This window comes from Canis lupus, chromosome 14 (genome assembly GCF_048164855.1).
Source record: "Canis lupus baileyi chromosome 14, mCanLup2.hap1, whole genome shotgun sequence".
NCBI lineage: Eukaryota > Metazoa > Chordata > Mammalia > Carnivora > Canidae > Canis > Canis lupus.
The window spans coordinates 65027214-65041870 of NC_132851.1; the positions used below are offsets into that span (position 1 = coordinate 65027214).

At 37.2% G+C, this 14657-nt stretch overlaps 1 protein-coding gene across 8 annotated transcripts in view; it reads left to right on the forward strand.

Moving 5' to 3' along the window:
* The window catches only part of MTHFD2L (methylenetetrahydrofolate dehydrogenase (NADP+ dependent) 2 like), a 136936-nt gene that overhangs the window by 32799 nt on the left and 89480 nt on the right, over nucleotides 1-14657 (forward strand). For all 8 annotated transcript variants that reach the window (XR_012007227.1, XM_072775384.1, XM_072775390.1 and 5 more), the window contains 2 exons: nucleotides 5199-5351; nucleotides 6576-6683. Coding sequence is in view for 7 of the 8 variants with exons in the window: in XM_072775384.1 (XP_072631485.1) it covers nucleotides 5199-5351; nucleotides 6576-6683 (261 nt within the window). In the remaining variant the exon portion in view is untranslated. The remainder of the gene's footprint in view (nucleotides 1-5198; nucleotides 5352-6575; nucleotides 6684-14657) is intronic.

The window sequence follows — 14657 nt, forward strand, 5'->3', positions numbered from 1 at the left end:
CCAGGTGGCTCAGTGGTCTAGCACCACCTTCGGCCCAGGGTGTGATCCTGGAGACCCGGGATCAAGTCCTACGTCGGGCTCCCTGCATGGAGCCTGCTTCTCCCTCTGCCTGTGTCTCTGCCTCTCTCTCTCTCTGTCTCTCATGAATAAATAAATAAAATCTTAAAAAAAAAAGGGGGGGGGACTCTTTGAGTGACATTCCTGTCTTTCAGATGCCCACTCTCCTCCAAATCTGTCTGGGTCTAGTGATTCTCCAGTGTTTTACAGATGGCTTTTATAAAATAGTAGTTATTTGAAAATTTTTTATTGAGATATAATTGGCATATAACATTGTATTAGTTTCCAGTGTATAACACAACGCTTCAGTATTTGGATATATTGTGAAATACTCACCATGGTAAGTCTAGTGAACATCTATCACCATACATAGATACAAGATTTTTTTCTTATAATAAGAACTTTTAAGATCTATTCTCTTAACAATTTTCAAATACACAATACAATATTATTCACTGTAGTCATCCTGCTGTACACTACATCAGTAATGTACATTACAACTATAGGTCATTGTTTTTCATGTTTGTTTTCCAGTGTTTACAGTAATTGTGAGAAGTTTGGTCTAACCTAAACTACTTCACGATTATCAGAAATGGAACCTACTTTAAATAACATGATCAGAATAGTCCTTACAAATAATGTAACATTTAAGCAAAGATTGAGTAGATGGAATAGATATTGAGTGTGAGTCAGAATGGCTCCAGACTTTTTTGGCAAGCAGCACGGGAGGATGGAATTGCCATCAACTGAAATGGAGAAAACTATGGGCAAATCAGTTTAATAAAAAAAGATCTGTGCCCTAGAAGGCTCACACTCATAAGTGAGAGAGAGAGTTAAATAACTAATGTTATCAACTGACTGAGCTAATGTGCTAAGTATTCTTTATAGCAGTTCTGTGGGAGAGCAGAGGAGGAAAATGTATCATTTCAATTTGTGATGAAGGAACAGGTGCCAATCAACGTGTTGAGGAATGACTAGGGTGGGAAAGACAGGGAAGAAGGAATTAGTTATGGAAGAGTCATGCATTTCATGAACAATAGTACAGAAATACAAAGTTAATTCTAAGGAAATGAGGGAGTGGGACATTGCTTGATGTGACCAATTTGACTATGGTGGTTGGGAAAGAGATGGAGCCTTTGGAGAGGAGGTTTTAGGAAAAAGATATAACCAGGCTGAGGACAGTATTATTTATTATGCTAATGAGCTTGCGCTTAACCTATAGCTATTGAGGCAGTAGGAGAAGGTACTTTTTTTTTTTAAGATTTTATTTATTTATTTGAGAGAGAGAAAGCAATAGAGCAGGCATGAGCCAGGTGAGGGGCAGAGGGAAAAGCCAACTCCCCACTGAGCAGGGAGCCTGGAGCTGCATCCCCAAACCCGAGCCACAGGCAGATGCTTAACCCACTGAGCCATCCAGGCGCCCCAAGAGGAGGTACTTTTAAACAGTAACATAAAAATCCTTGGATAGAGAATAGACCAATAATTTGTTCCTTTTTGGGTGTGTTCATTGTCCAAAGGCAGTTAAGCATACACATACCCACACACACACACAATCATACACATAGTGTAGTAGTTCTATAGAATGGTCTCAAGGCATTCTCTGGGTTGTTTTCTTGCAACATGATGGTTATAATTTGAAGGCCTTTTTTTTTTTTTTTTTACATGATTTAATGACCTCTCATGATCATAAATAGAGGGGAAACATAAAGTGAATACTGCCAGTTTTCCCATTCATTTGGTAGGATGTTGACTGGTTATTTATTAGCCGCTGTATTCTATGGGTCAAAAATATTTTATAACCATTGTGAAAAAATTGATGCTACTGAGTCTTAGGATTGTTTCTTCAAGTCATGGACCCAAGGACTTCAGGGGACTTCCACTAGATGTCAGTCAAAAACAGAAAATATATTTATTTCTCTTACTCATATAATAAAGTATTCAGTGCTTTTCTGCACATGTTTAGGCATGTATTAACCTAGAAATTGTGTTGTATTTGTAGGCCTAAAAGAAACAGTGCATTCCTTGGGATATGTTAGGATTATCAAATGTCTTGATTAGAAGGTGGGGGGCTCCTCCAATTTTAACTTTTAAAAAAATAGTATTTATTTATATATTGATTGATTTATAGTGTGTGAGCAGGGGGAGGAACAAAGAGAGAGGGAGAATCTCAAGCAGACTCCCTGCTGAGCATGGAGCCCAAAGTGGGGCTCTATCTCATGACCCTGAGATCATGACCTGAGCTGAAAGCAAGAGTCGGACTCTCAACCGACAGAGTCACCCAGCCACCCCCAATTTTAACTTTTTTTAAAGATTTTATTTATTTGAGAGAGAGTGAGAGAGAGAGCATGAGTGAGGGAGGGGGCAGAAGCGGGGGGGGAGGGCGAGCAGCAGACTCCCTCTTGAGCAGGGGCCCAATGTGGGACTCTATCCCAGGGCCCTGGGATCATGACCTGAGCCAAAGGCAGATTTTTAACCAACTAAGCCACTCGGAGCCCCCAAATTTTAATTTTTGAATGGTATTTGAGATGATTGGATACTTATGACTTCTATATACATAAGGAAAAACTGGCTTTAGGGCAAAAAGATGTAGATTTTAATTCTGGATCTTCCTCTTCATACTGGCTTGAAATTAGCTGAATCTCCCAACTCTGAGCTTTGTCTTGAAAATGGAGATGATAATACCTTTTTTCATTTTAGTCTCCAGTAACTATGAATATCAAAAAGGAAGTGGATATGATAGTAACATGAACATTATAAAGCACTATGTAGATATAAGTTATACTAATTTGTATTATTGCCATTCACTGCATATTACATAATAAAAAGTGTATCTTTCCTGGCAAAGACTGCAAGTGAGATTTAATTCACTGCTGAGATAACATAGAGTTCTATAAAAATGTATGTATGTATGTATGTATGTATATGTAATGTATGAATCAGTTTCCTTGATTCTTATAAAAATCTACTCATATAGGTTCTTTTCCTTTTAGACTAAATAACCTCAGTTTTCATATGCTCTCTGTGTTACACCTTTGTATGTCCACACATCTTTTAAATAACTATTAATGAAGTGGCTTAAGAAAAAATTGCTTGGAATTGGTGGCCTGGTTATGAACGGAGTTTCACTGGAAGGCATACCTGAGAGGACTGGTCTCTAGTGCTGGCCCCCATATTCTCACATGTTTATAGAGCTTCTTAAGAATTTTAGCCATTGCATGAGATAAATTATTTGCTATAACTTCAGTGTTATTGTTAGTGAATGGAAGAGCACAGACCAATAGGTGGTGACATTAAGTGTAGCTCAGACTTATTGGTAAGGGGATGACTCTCCAAACCTACAAGAGACCTGAGTTCTTTCAATCAGTCCATGTTAAAATTAAAATTAGCCAATTTTAAGCTTAGAAATGAACTAATTTAAGCCCTAGGTCAATAATGGAGATCTTAAATACAATTATTTTTCTTTTCATTTACAAAGCTTTTGATTAACTGTGCCATATATCCATATGCCGTATATCCATGGCATGGAGCTTCAACATAAATGGTTAATGTCTAAGAAATGAATCATCGATATCATCCAGGTTAAAAAATGAGCCACTGTTTTTATTCTCAAATAGTGAACATGTGGTTTTTAAGAATTTTTACTAGAACCTGTATAATCATTTTCTGGTTTCAGAGAAAACAGAGGGATACTTACTCTGCTAGAACATTACAGAATAAATACAGTTATTGAAAGTGAACAACTGTTGATTGGAAAGACATTCCAAAGACCCCATTTCTATATGAACATAATTCAAATTACTACTTTCATACATATAAAAGACTTCAGTAGTTTAATGCTGGAAAATTGGATTTAAAGTAAAATAGTAGTATCCCATTTAGAATATAGAAGATCTAAGGTACAAGGCATAGCTCTTGAAAACAATTTAAACTTTGACTTTGGTAATGTTCTTAAAAATTATATTTAGGGACACCTGAGTGGCTCAGTGATTGAGCGTCTGCCTTTGGCTCAGGTCATGATCCCGGGGTTGTGGGATCGATTCCCACATCAGGCTCCCCTCAGGAGGCTGCTACACCCTCTGTCTATGTCTGCCTCTCTCTGTGTGTCTCTCATGAATAAATAAATAAAATCTTAAAAAAATATATATCTAAATGCCATCCATTGTGTAATGAACAAAGAAACTTTTATGTAGCAAATAGTAACTTTACTTCAGTAATATTAGGCAGATGGGCTGATTGTTGGGTTTAGGGTAACCTAAGCCACTCTGCATAGAGTAATAAAAGCCTTATTACTTTTACTTATTACTTTTCAAAATGAGATGATGACTGACACTTCCTATCTATATGTTCTTTTCCTTCCAAATAGAAAACCAAAATGATATTTTGGATATCAGTGTGCTAGTGCTTCAGAGAAATATACGTGTGTGTATGTGTAGGTGTGTGTGTGATTTGCTTTTTTGTTATGTCATTTGGGAGGAAGTTAGGCACACAAATGATGTTATGAATATTTTAACACCAGCAAAGCCCTTTTAATCTGTGATAGTGGAAATATTTAATAGAAGACTATTCATGGAAATGTCTTGTGTAGGAAAAACATAGATCTAAACCACTAAGTAGGGAAACTAATTGAGGCAAAGACTTAGGACCTGGCTGTTTCCAGATCTCATTGGTATTGTTTTATTTCAGACATTTTACCCTTTCACCAGGCCAGCCGCTCCGGCCCCGCAATTGCCTTATACCATTACAGTGGTTAATTATAGCCATCAGCCAAAGCACTTTGGCTTACTATTTTGGTGGAAAGAAAAAGGGCGAAGTAATGATTTTACACCTTTCCTGAGGCTACCTCATAATGTAGGTCTTCAGATCTCAAGTAAAGACCTCCAAATAAATGACCATTTAAAAATAGACCAGGGCAGACCCCATGGCCCAGCGGTTTAGCACCACCTTCAACCCGAGGTTGATCCTGGAGACTCGGGATCGAGTCCCACGTCAGGCTCTCTACATGGAGCCTCCTTCTCCCTCGGCCTGTGTCTCTGCCTCTCTCTCTTTCTCTCTCTCTCTCGCTCTGTGTGTGTGTCTGTAGTGAATAAATAAAATTTAAAAAATAAATAAAAATAAAAATAGCCAATTTATTTACTTTTCAGACCATGTGGATGAGCGAACAGTGTGCAATGGAATTGCCCCTGAAAAAGATGTAGATGGATTTCATATTATCAATATTGGAAGACTGTGCCTTGATCAGCATTCTCTCATACCCGCCACTGCCAGTGCAGTTTGGGAAATAATCAAGAGAACAGGTTGGTAACTTGTGGTCCACTGGACATATGTATGAAGTGCCACACTGAGCATTTGTGCAGTTCCTTGATGGAACCATTTCACTATTGAGTGAAAGAAAATGATAAGCCATAAAACTTCAGTCTGTAGAAAGTTATAAAATCATAGAAGTCAAAGAATAATCCAAAGTAAATAAAATAAAATAAGGAACGCATGTCAGCTTACTGGTAACTACTGTTGCACCTTATAGGAGTGGATTTTTCCCAATAGTAGGATTGTGTCCCTGCTTTTAAATTATAAACTTACTGTGCATTTTCCAGAACGAATTGTGATTTTCCTTACCTTTAGAAACAAACAAAATGTGATGAACATATTTGAGCCATCTCTAATGACTTCAGTGTTTACTGTAGACATTTACATTTGAATTGTGCTCTGAATACAATACAAATATTCTCTTGGACCCTGGAGGTATATAGAGAGATATATACCTCTACATTAATCAGTTCCATATTGCCATATGGAACATATTCCATATGTTTGTGATTGTCCTGCCTCTCTCTCTCTCACTGTCTCTTCCACTTCTGACAGCATCTTCTCCTTTCAAATGTGCTGTTTTCTAAAGGAGAAAATTTCAAGAGAAAGTAGATCCTAGAACCATCCTCTTAGGACATTACTACTTGTAAAAGCCATAATTCTAACTTCTTCATTTCACTTATGAAGCAACTATGCCCAAAGGAGGTAGAGTGTGCTATATCTGCAAGTTTTATCTTTCATAACTTTCTGAATCCCTAAAGTTCAGTACCTTTCTCCTATGGGGTAAAGTGCATGAGTTTTGTAAGAAATACCCTTTTTCCCAATTCATTTTGTTCCAAATTTGCTGAAAGTTTGATTACCAATTAAGCTTGACATTGTTGTACTTTGCTTACTTTATAATTAGTAGTAATTATTACTTATATTTTAAGTTTTTTGCATGTCTAACTCTTCATGTGAATCTCCATATTTAAAAGTAATTTAATGACAACTTGAAAAATGTAGTTTTTTAACAAGGACAATTAAAGAGGAAGTGACAAATCCAAGAAACATAAGAAGAATATTTATAAATAATGAATGTGGGCACATTATAGACTAGCCACACAGTAATTCAAATTTAATTAGAAGTTTTTAAAGAATGTTTTACTTGGCTGTTCAAATGTTTAATTTGCTTCTTGTTTTTGATTCTTCATTTAAATCAAACTCTGTGTTTTAAGGAATTGAAACATTTGGGAAAAATGTGGTTGTAGCTGGAAGATCCAAGAATGTAGGGATGCCCATTGCCATGCTTTTACACACTGATGGAGAACACGAACGGCCAGGAGGTAGGTAGGACCTTAGAGATTCCATATACTCTTACAATTTTCTTTATTGTGAAAGCCATCAAGTAAGGATGTTTAAAAATGTGACTTGGTATATTCGTGAGTTGATGCAAATTAAGGCTTCCCTTTTTCATCTAATGACATGAGCACCTTGAAAATGAATAAAAGAGTTGCTGGGAATATACAGCCCCTTTGTCCCTATTACTGTTATTATTTTGGCCTTATACATTTTCTTTAAATAATTGACAATATAAACATTAAGAAAAGTAGAAAGCCACTAAATACGTAACAATCACATGTTGATGGACGTCTGCATGCTCAGAGGCACACACACACACTGAGGTATAGATATATAGATTTCTTATAATTATTAACCTGGGTGAATTCCAGTGTCTTGATCTTAAATTTTTAGATCTTTCTTTTAGGATCTTTGTTGACATAAGGCACATGAAATAACTTTTTAAGTCACAAAGCCCTATGGAAAAAGAAGCCCAGTGATGACATATCACTATCTTAAATGATGAATGAGACTTTTGAGTATTACTTTTCCTTCCTGGGCCTGAGGATTTAAATGTTGCCGCTAATCAAAATGTGTATGTGGATTGCAGTAAATTAGGGCCTGGTAATGATTCCAGGTAACTTTAAAAAGCCTTAGTTTTGAGGAGCTTTTTGAAAGGCTAAATCTAGTAATATGAACACAATATCATGGTGAACACCTACAATTCTAGTGTTATTATTTATGTCTAACTCCATCTACTAGTGCTGTCTCTTAGGATATAATATTGATTCATATTTGCCTTTGTGGAGTATTTTCTACATTAAGCAAGTTAAAACAACCAGAAACATTTACCTAGGTATACCATTTTTTTGGAAAATTTTGACTCGGTGTCAGTTTGCCATTTTTTTCTTCATTTTCAACCTTTTATTTTCTTACTTCATTGATGACATAACAAGCAGCATTATGTTGTTCCACAACCTACATGGTACTTTCTCATAAACCATCTTTTTCATTCTTAGTAATTCTGGCATAGATTATTTTAATTTTGCAGCTAAAGGAATGAGCTCTCCAGACTTTAGGTGACTTACCTAAGGCACACAAAGAAGTGGTGAATCCAGAGCTGGGAGCTGGGTGTTGACCGGGTTTAGGAGGATAGACTTGGAGTCAGACCCTGTCCTGCCAAGCCATGTGTGCTTGGGCGAGACATTTATGCCATGCAAGTTTCCACTTCCCACATCCGTAAAATGCAAATAATATTAATATCTCCTTCTCTGGGTTTTTGTGAAAATTAGATGAGATATGAGTGTAAAGCCCTAATTATAGTGCCTGACACAGTAAGTTAAGTTAGCGCTCAGTAAGTGTAAACTGTGGCTGTTACTATTATTTCCATTATATGTTTAACTTAATAATCTGCGGCCATATTAACTATAAAGTTTAGAGTGACATGATCCAAGTTAATGATGTATTTTTCCCCTTCATTTTGTCTTTTTCTGCTAGTCTTTGTTGCAATAATTTACATAAACATAGAATTTATAAAGTCTGTAAAGTGATTAGAAATATGACATCATAATGTACATAATCGTACTTCCCATTGTACTTTTTCTCATAGGTTATCAATGTATTTTATGCTAATTTCTTGGTAGGTTTGCATTTTGAATTATTTATTTGTCTAGAATACCTAAGTCTAAGAAAATCAATTTATCCCTTTTTTATGCGACTTTAAATTAGACATCCCCATGTCATAATACATATTAACTTTATAAACATTTTATGTTGTGTATTACAAAATATTCTCACTTGAATGCATGTTAAAAATTGAATAAAAGTGGAATTAGTTATAATATTGGTTATTTATATGCCAGGTAGTTAAAGTTGCATTTATTATAGCAGCACCTAGGTGCCGTTATAATTGCAGTATCTAAAAGGTAATAAATTATATTAAAAATGATGTTGGACAGTTTGTAAAATGAGTGGTGTTTAATCTCATGCATATTTAATGGGAATGTGGTGACATATATGATTAATATAATGAATTGTTGAGAGCTGCTTACTGAAGATTTGGAGTCTGTGGGAAAGTTAATATTTCAAACGTTCCTGTCTGTTAGAGCAGTAATTATGTGCAGTGACTACATGTGCATTGTTAGCTAATGGAGATAATGAAGGGGGATTAACTAGGCAAATTCATATCTATGGAACTGTTCTGATGACACTCACAAGGTTGAGCGTTCAGCTCCTACTGTATTTCTTTGCCAGAAGAGATTCAGAACCCTAATGATTCATTTGTGTCTTAGAGCCAAAGATAATTGTACTAGAAGAAAAATGGCTATACTGTAATTTAGCTTGATTAATATGTGTCACTTTTGGCTAGCTTTTAGTCCTGATTATTTAGGACATAAATCCCAGTTGTTTGGTGAGAAAGAGTTTCTTTTAATTCCTCAAGGGCTTGAAATATATAAAGCACTGAGAATGTGCTAAAATCTAGAGGCAAAAGGGTAGTGCTGGTGCTTGACACAGCAGGATGCTGCAGGGAGATCATCTTCTGTTGAGGACATGTCATCACAGAAGGCTTTGTTGAGGACATGGCATTTGAGCCACTCTATAATTTATGTAGAGTAGGTCAGAGATGGTTCCTGTCTTTCAAGAGCTTAGAGTCTTGGTGGTAAAGGGGGAGATAGATACAGAGGTGCATGATATACAAGTATGCATGATTTATTTATTTATTTATTTATTTATTTATTTATTTATTTATTTTTTGCATGTTTTAAATTGTAAATATTCAATGGCACAAAATAAATTTTGACATCTCTAAGAAAACACTGCATTTGCTTAGGGAAGCCTGTGGTTAATTGAGGGGGTGTAAAGATAATGATAATGGAGAATCTCTTCTCTTGAGCTCCACTACTTACAAGGATACTTGAATGCCATTGTGACTACCTAGAAGACACTGTGTATTCTTTTAACTTCTTTGTATATGGTAACCTACCCAGTCTCACTTTTCTTTAGAATGGAAACTGAATACCATTGGTTTCAGCCCAATGTCTTTATTTGTAGCTTTACTGTGAGGAAGCAAGAGAGAAGTTCTTCAGTTTCTCTAAAATAGAAATTCCTCCAAGATAACAAAGTGGCATGATGACCAGGTGTTAAGATTATTAATTGTCACCAAAGGAATGAGATTCTGATTTTATTTCAGGGTTTTTTAGAGTAAGTGTCTTTCTGCGTAGTTTATATTCTTACATAGGACATTGCATCTATATAGATTACCCCTAGACGACTACAGCATGTAGTTACACGCTTCTCCTCTAGCTGAAAGGTTGTTGTATCATTGCAATCCTTGCATTGATGTAGGGATTTACTTTTACTTTTTTTTTTAAAAAAAGATTTATTTATGTATTTTAGAGAGAGCAAGCATGCATGCTGGAGGGGGGAGGGGCAGAGGGAGAGGGAGAGAATCCCAAGCAAACTTCTCAATGAGCATGGAGCCTGATTTGGGGCTCTTATCTCATGAGCTTGAGATCATGACCTGAGCCAAAACCAAGAGTTGGACACTCAACAATTGAGCCATCCAGGTGCCCTGATGCAGGGACTTTTTCAAAGAGCATTTTAAAAGGAAGAACAACAAGCTAATTGTGCTTAGAGTTCAGTAGGCTCAGGGATCTTCTTAATTTCATGCAATATGCATTCAGTACTTAATTCTCTGTGAAACACTGTAGAGAAGACTGGTAGAAAAGACTTAGTTCTGTTTCTGGAAGATGATAGTCCGCATCTTCAGAGTTCATCTTTGAAGACTGTTTTCTCAAAACACTGCTTCTGCATTGGTGAGCAGCTTTGGATTCAAGCTGCCCTTCTGCTGCAACTTTCTGTATATCGGGTAATTTTTACTCAAGGGGAATCTTATCAAAATGGAAAACCATGAGACATTTTGCCAAGAGAATGCCCTTCCTTTGTGAAAATTGGCTCCAGTTGTGAAAATGAACACTTTTGCCGGACTGGAAGCATTATCTCTTACCTATAGGACATGCTTTCAGGTGGTAACACAGGAGTGGATGTTCCGAGCAGTGCAACGTGATGTGAGTGGTATGTGTGATTAAGCTCAGACCAGTGCCAGGTTGGGCCAGGCACTTTTTGGATTTCAAAGAGAGGAGCCAAATAGGAACGCCTGGGAATGCAGGAGTCATGCAAAGGATCACACCACAAGGACTGGAGACATTGTTGGCAGCAGAGTGGAGTGAGACGTTTGCTACCTCCATGGAATGAACCATTGTCAAACTGGGGCAGGGAGGATGGCAGGCATTTAGTCTCTCTCCCTCCCATCCCACTACCCCTAAGTTAGAAGTACTCATAATAAGATATTGCAAATATTATGTCTTGTGATGCTTCCATGTTGGTTAGACTTTACTGAATTCCAGCACTGAGTTTGCATAGTGGAAAGTAACAGAAAAAAAATGCTTGTTCTAGTCTCCTTTTCTAAGCTGAATAATAAGGGTACTGCTTAATTTATTTTTAAAGATTTTATGTATTTGAAAGAGAGCATAGGGGGAGGGGGAAGGCAGTGGGAGAGGGAGAAGCAGGCTCCCCACTGAGCAGGGTGCCCAGTGTTGGGCTGGATCCCAGGACTCCTAGATCATGACCTGAGCTGAAGTCAGACACTTAACCAATTGAGACACTCAGGTGCACCGAGTACTGCTTAATTTTTAACATCTCCTAAATTCAGCCAGTTCTTATCTAGAAAGCACTGTACTTGGAACATAGCACGTATTCTTACATAAGACAGCTGGAACTATTACACTCTTGGATCTAACATTAAACATTATTTAAAATATAAAGTGACATCCCCATCTTTCTTTTTCCCTTTCATTTTCTCTCTTTCCCCATGACCTCAGAGTACGAGGTATTTATTACCAGTACAAAGCATCCCTTTTCTAGCGTTTGTAAGCCAGCTTATTCCAGGTACCACTCATAAGGTTATTGTGATCTGCTCTACACTGCCTTTCAGTACATTCCTCTTGTCGCTTTCTTCCTGGGACCTGATGCTGAAGGCCATGGAATCCCAGGCTGGATGCCATCCAAACATGCCATCCTTTCCACACCTCCTTGCCCTTGTATATCCTGTTCCCTCTGCATGGGATGCCACTTCTCACCGCTCACCTGCTCGCTTCACCACTTCACACCCATTTTTTTAGATGCGGCCCAAATCTTCTGACCTTACACATGTTGTAGATGCTGTACATCTTACACATGTAGATACTTCTCCTCTCTCATGTTGATCATCTACCTGTTCTTTCCTACACATGTTTGGTGAATGTGAACTTCTCCATGACAAACATGTGTCTCTGGCTTTTTCATATCTCTGAAATTCAGCACAGGACTTGGCACATAATAATGTAACCAGCCAGCCCATCAATGAAAGTTTATTTAGTGTCTCCTATGTGCCAAGTAATGTGCTGGTATTGTAGAAAATGAGGCTACAGGCTAGGAATTTAAAATAAAATATTGTCATTTACAGAAATCCTTGTATCTTGAGAAGGAAGGGAAAAAGGGTGAGAGAAGTAGCTAGTAGCTAGCTAGGAGCTTACCACACACTAATTCCTTCGTATTTTAAAGTTACAGACATTGGGACACCTGGGAGGCTCAGCGATTGAGCACCTGCCTTCGGCTCAGGGCATGATCCCGGGGTCCTGGGATCAAGTTCCATATCCAGCTCCCTGCAGAAAACCTACTTCTCCCTCTGCCTGTGTCTCTACCTCTCTCTCTCTCTGTCTCTGTGTCTCTCATGAATAAATAAATACATCTTTTAAAAAATTAAAGTTACAGACATTTATTATAAAAGTATAATTTAAGACTCCCCTCTCCCCAAGAATCAGATCACAGGGGAGAGGAGTGCTTCATCACTATCAGATGACAGGGAGGAGACCTCAGGACACTGGAACGGAGGGGAGGATATTCCTGGCAGCATTAATTCAAAGATGTTACCATACTTTTCCAGGAAAAACATTTAGGATCTATCCTTTTTTAGACTAACTTTTTTTCCTGTCAAGCTGTTGATAGATACTGCTTTCTTACAAAAGAGCTGATTTTTTTTGTCACTAAACATGGGGAATACGATGGTAAATAAACCAGCTATTGCTCTGTCCTCTTGAGCTTACAGTCTAGTAGGAAAGACAGCCATTAAACAGGGATGAATGATTAATCACCATAATTGTGCAAAGTGCTGCAAAAGAGAGAGCTTTCTATAATAAGAGTTTAGCTATAGGAAGAATTTCTAATTATGGTTATATATGAATGTTACACCCTTCTGTTGTCTACCTTCTGTTACCATTCTGTACTTCTGACTACTAATAGGTGAAAACAAAGCTATCTTCTACTTGAAATTATTAAAAATTATGTCTGGGGCCATTACCACCCTGAACACACTTGATCTCATCTGAAATTATTAAAAATTCCTAAAATCTGGGAGAAAACTTTTCTCTCTCTACAAAATAAATAATTCATACCATACATATAAATGATGCATTAGTGATTTAAAACAAAGTCAGGGGCGCCTGGGTGGCTTAGTTGGTTGAGTGTCCAAGTCTTGGTTTTGGCTCAGGTCATGATCTCAGGTTCATGAGATCGAACGCTGGATCAGGCTCCACACTCAGCGGAGAGTTTGCTAGAAGATTCTCTTTCTCTCTCTCCTCCCCTCCCTTGACCCCTCCCCACATGCACTTGCTGTCTCTCCAAAATAAATAAATCTATTAAAAAAAAAAATAAAGTCAGTCCCCAAAGTGTTGTTATATAAAGATCCTAAATGTGCTTAAATAGTGTAGGGTCTAGTCTGTTTGATCAAGAAGTATCTCTGAAGTTTCTTGTTTTTTTTTTTTTTTCTTCTTCTTCTAATTTGTTGCTTTTTTAAATTCTGAAATCTTTTTCTATTTCCCTTTGTGAATATTTCTGCAGACTTTCAGGACTTCCCAGTGCTGCTTCTCTTTGCTACCTCCCTCTTTGTTCTGTTTTAACCCCTTAATTGCCATTCTTCAGCCTTGCAGATAGGAGTGCTCCTTCTTACTCATGTATTATATGTCCGCGCAGATATAACTTCTTGAGCAGGCTTCTCTGATAGCCTGTCCCACCACGGACACACTGAAGGACTTCTCCTTCACATCATACATCAGTTGGTGATTAGTGTTTCTTAGTGTCATTATTTGATTAATGTTCATCACACCTACTTGACTGTTAACCCCACAAAAGCAAAGACCGCCTCTGTTTATCTTCCCATCTTATCTCCAACACCTCACACAATAGCTGTCCAGAAAGTCTTTGTTCAACAGATGAATGGGTACATTTACTTTATTTGTAGACGAAGAGTATCATGAAAGATTTAATACAGCTACTCATAAGCTGTATTCTAAGCAACACTGATATAAATGGATTTGAATTTTTTAAAAAAGGGAGAGGAGTTGGTCAAATAAGTTTGGGAAATCTGGATTAAACAAAATTGAACCTATAACTTGACTGTGATATTTCTCAGAAACTTTAATATAATAATAATATATAGTATAGCCTCTAACATGGTAAGCACTGTGATTCTCTGATAGGGTGACAATATTTAGTATTTGATTCTGGGAAGTTGGTTTTTTGTTTTTTGTTTTCCCTAACAAAATACATATATTTGTATTTATGTTTGCTATATTTGTATCTACATGTTTGCTATATTTGTGCTAGTATACCCCCAGAGCCCTAGCCTTTTTCCATAGAGAGGATGAATAGAAGGGCAGTAAGCAGCACAATGTTCTTGGAAACGTCTGTATGTTTCACTCTCAAATGCAGGCAGAAATCTTGCAAATACTTACTTAGTATTCATTTTTGATCTTCTAAGCATGCTTGCAGAATCAGACATTGCTGTTAGGCCCTTGAGTTTTATTTTCATCTGTTAATCTTGGAAAGTGGAAAATAAATGCAAAAATTATATACAGCTGTAGCAAACACACACACACACACAC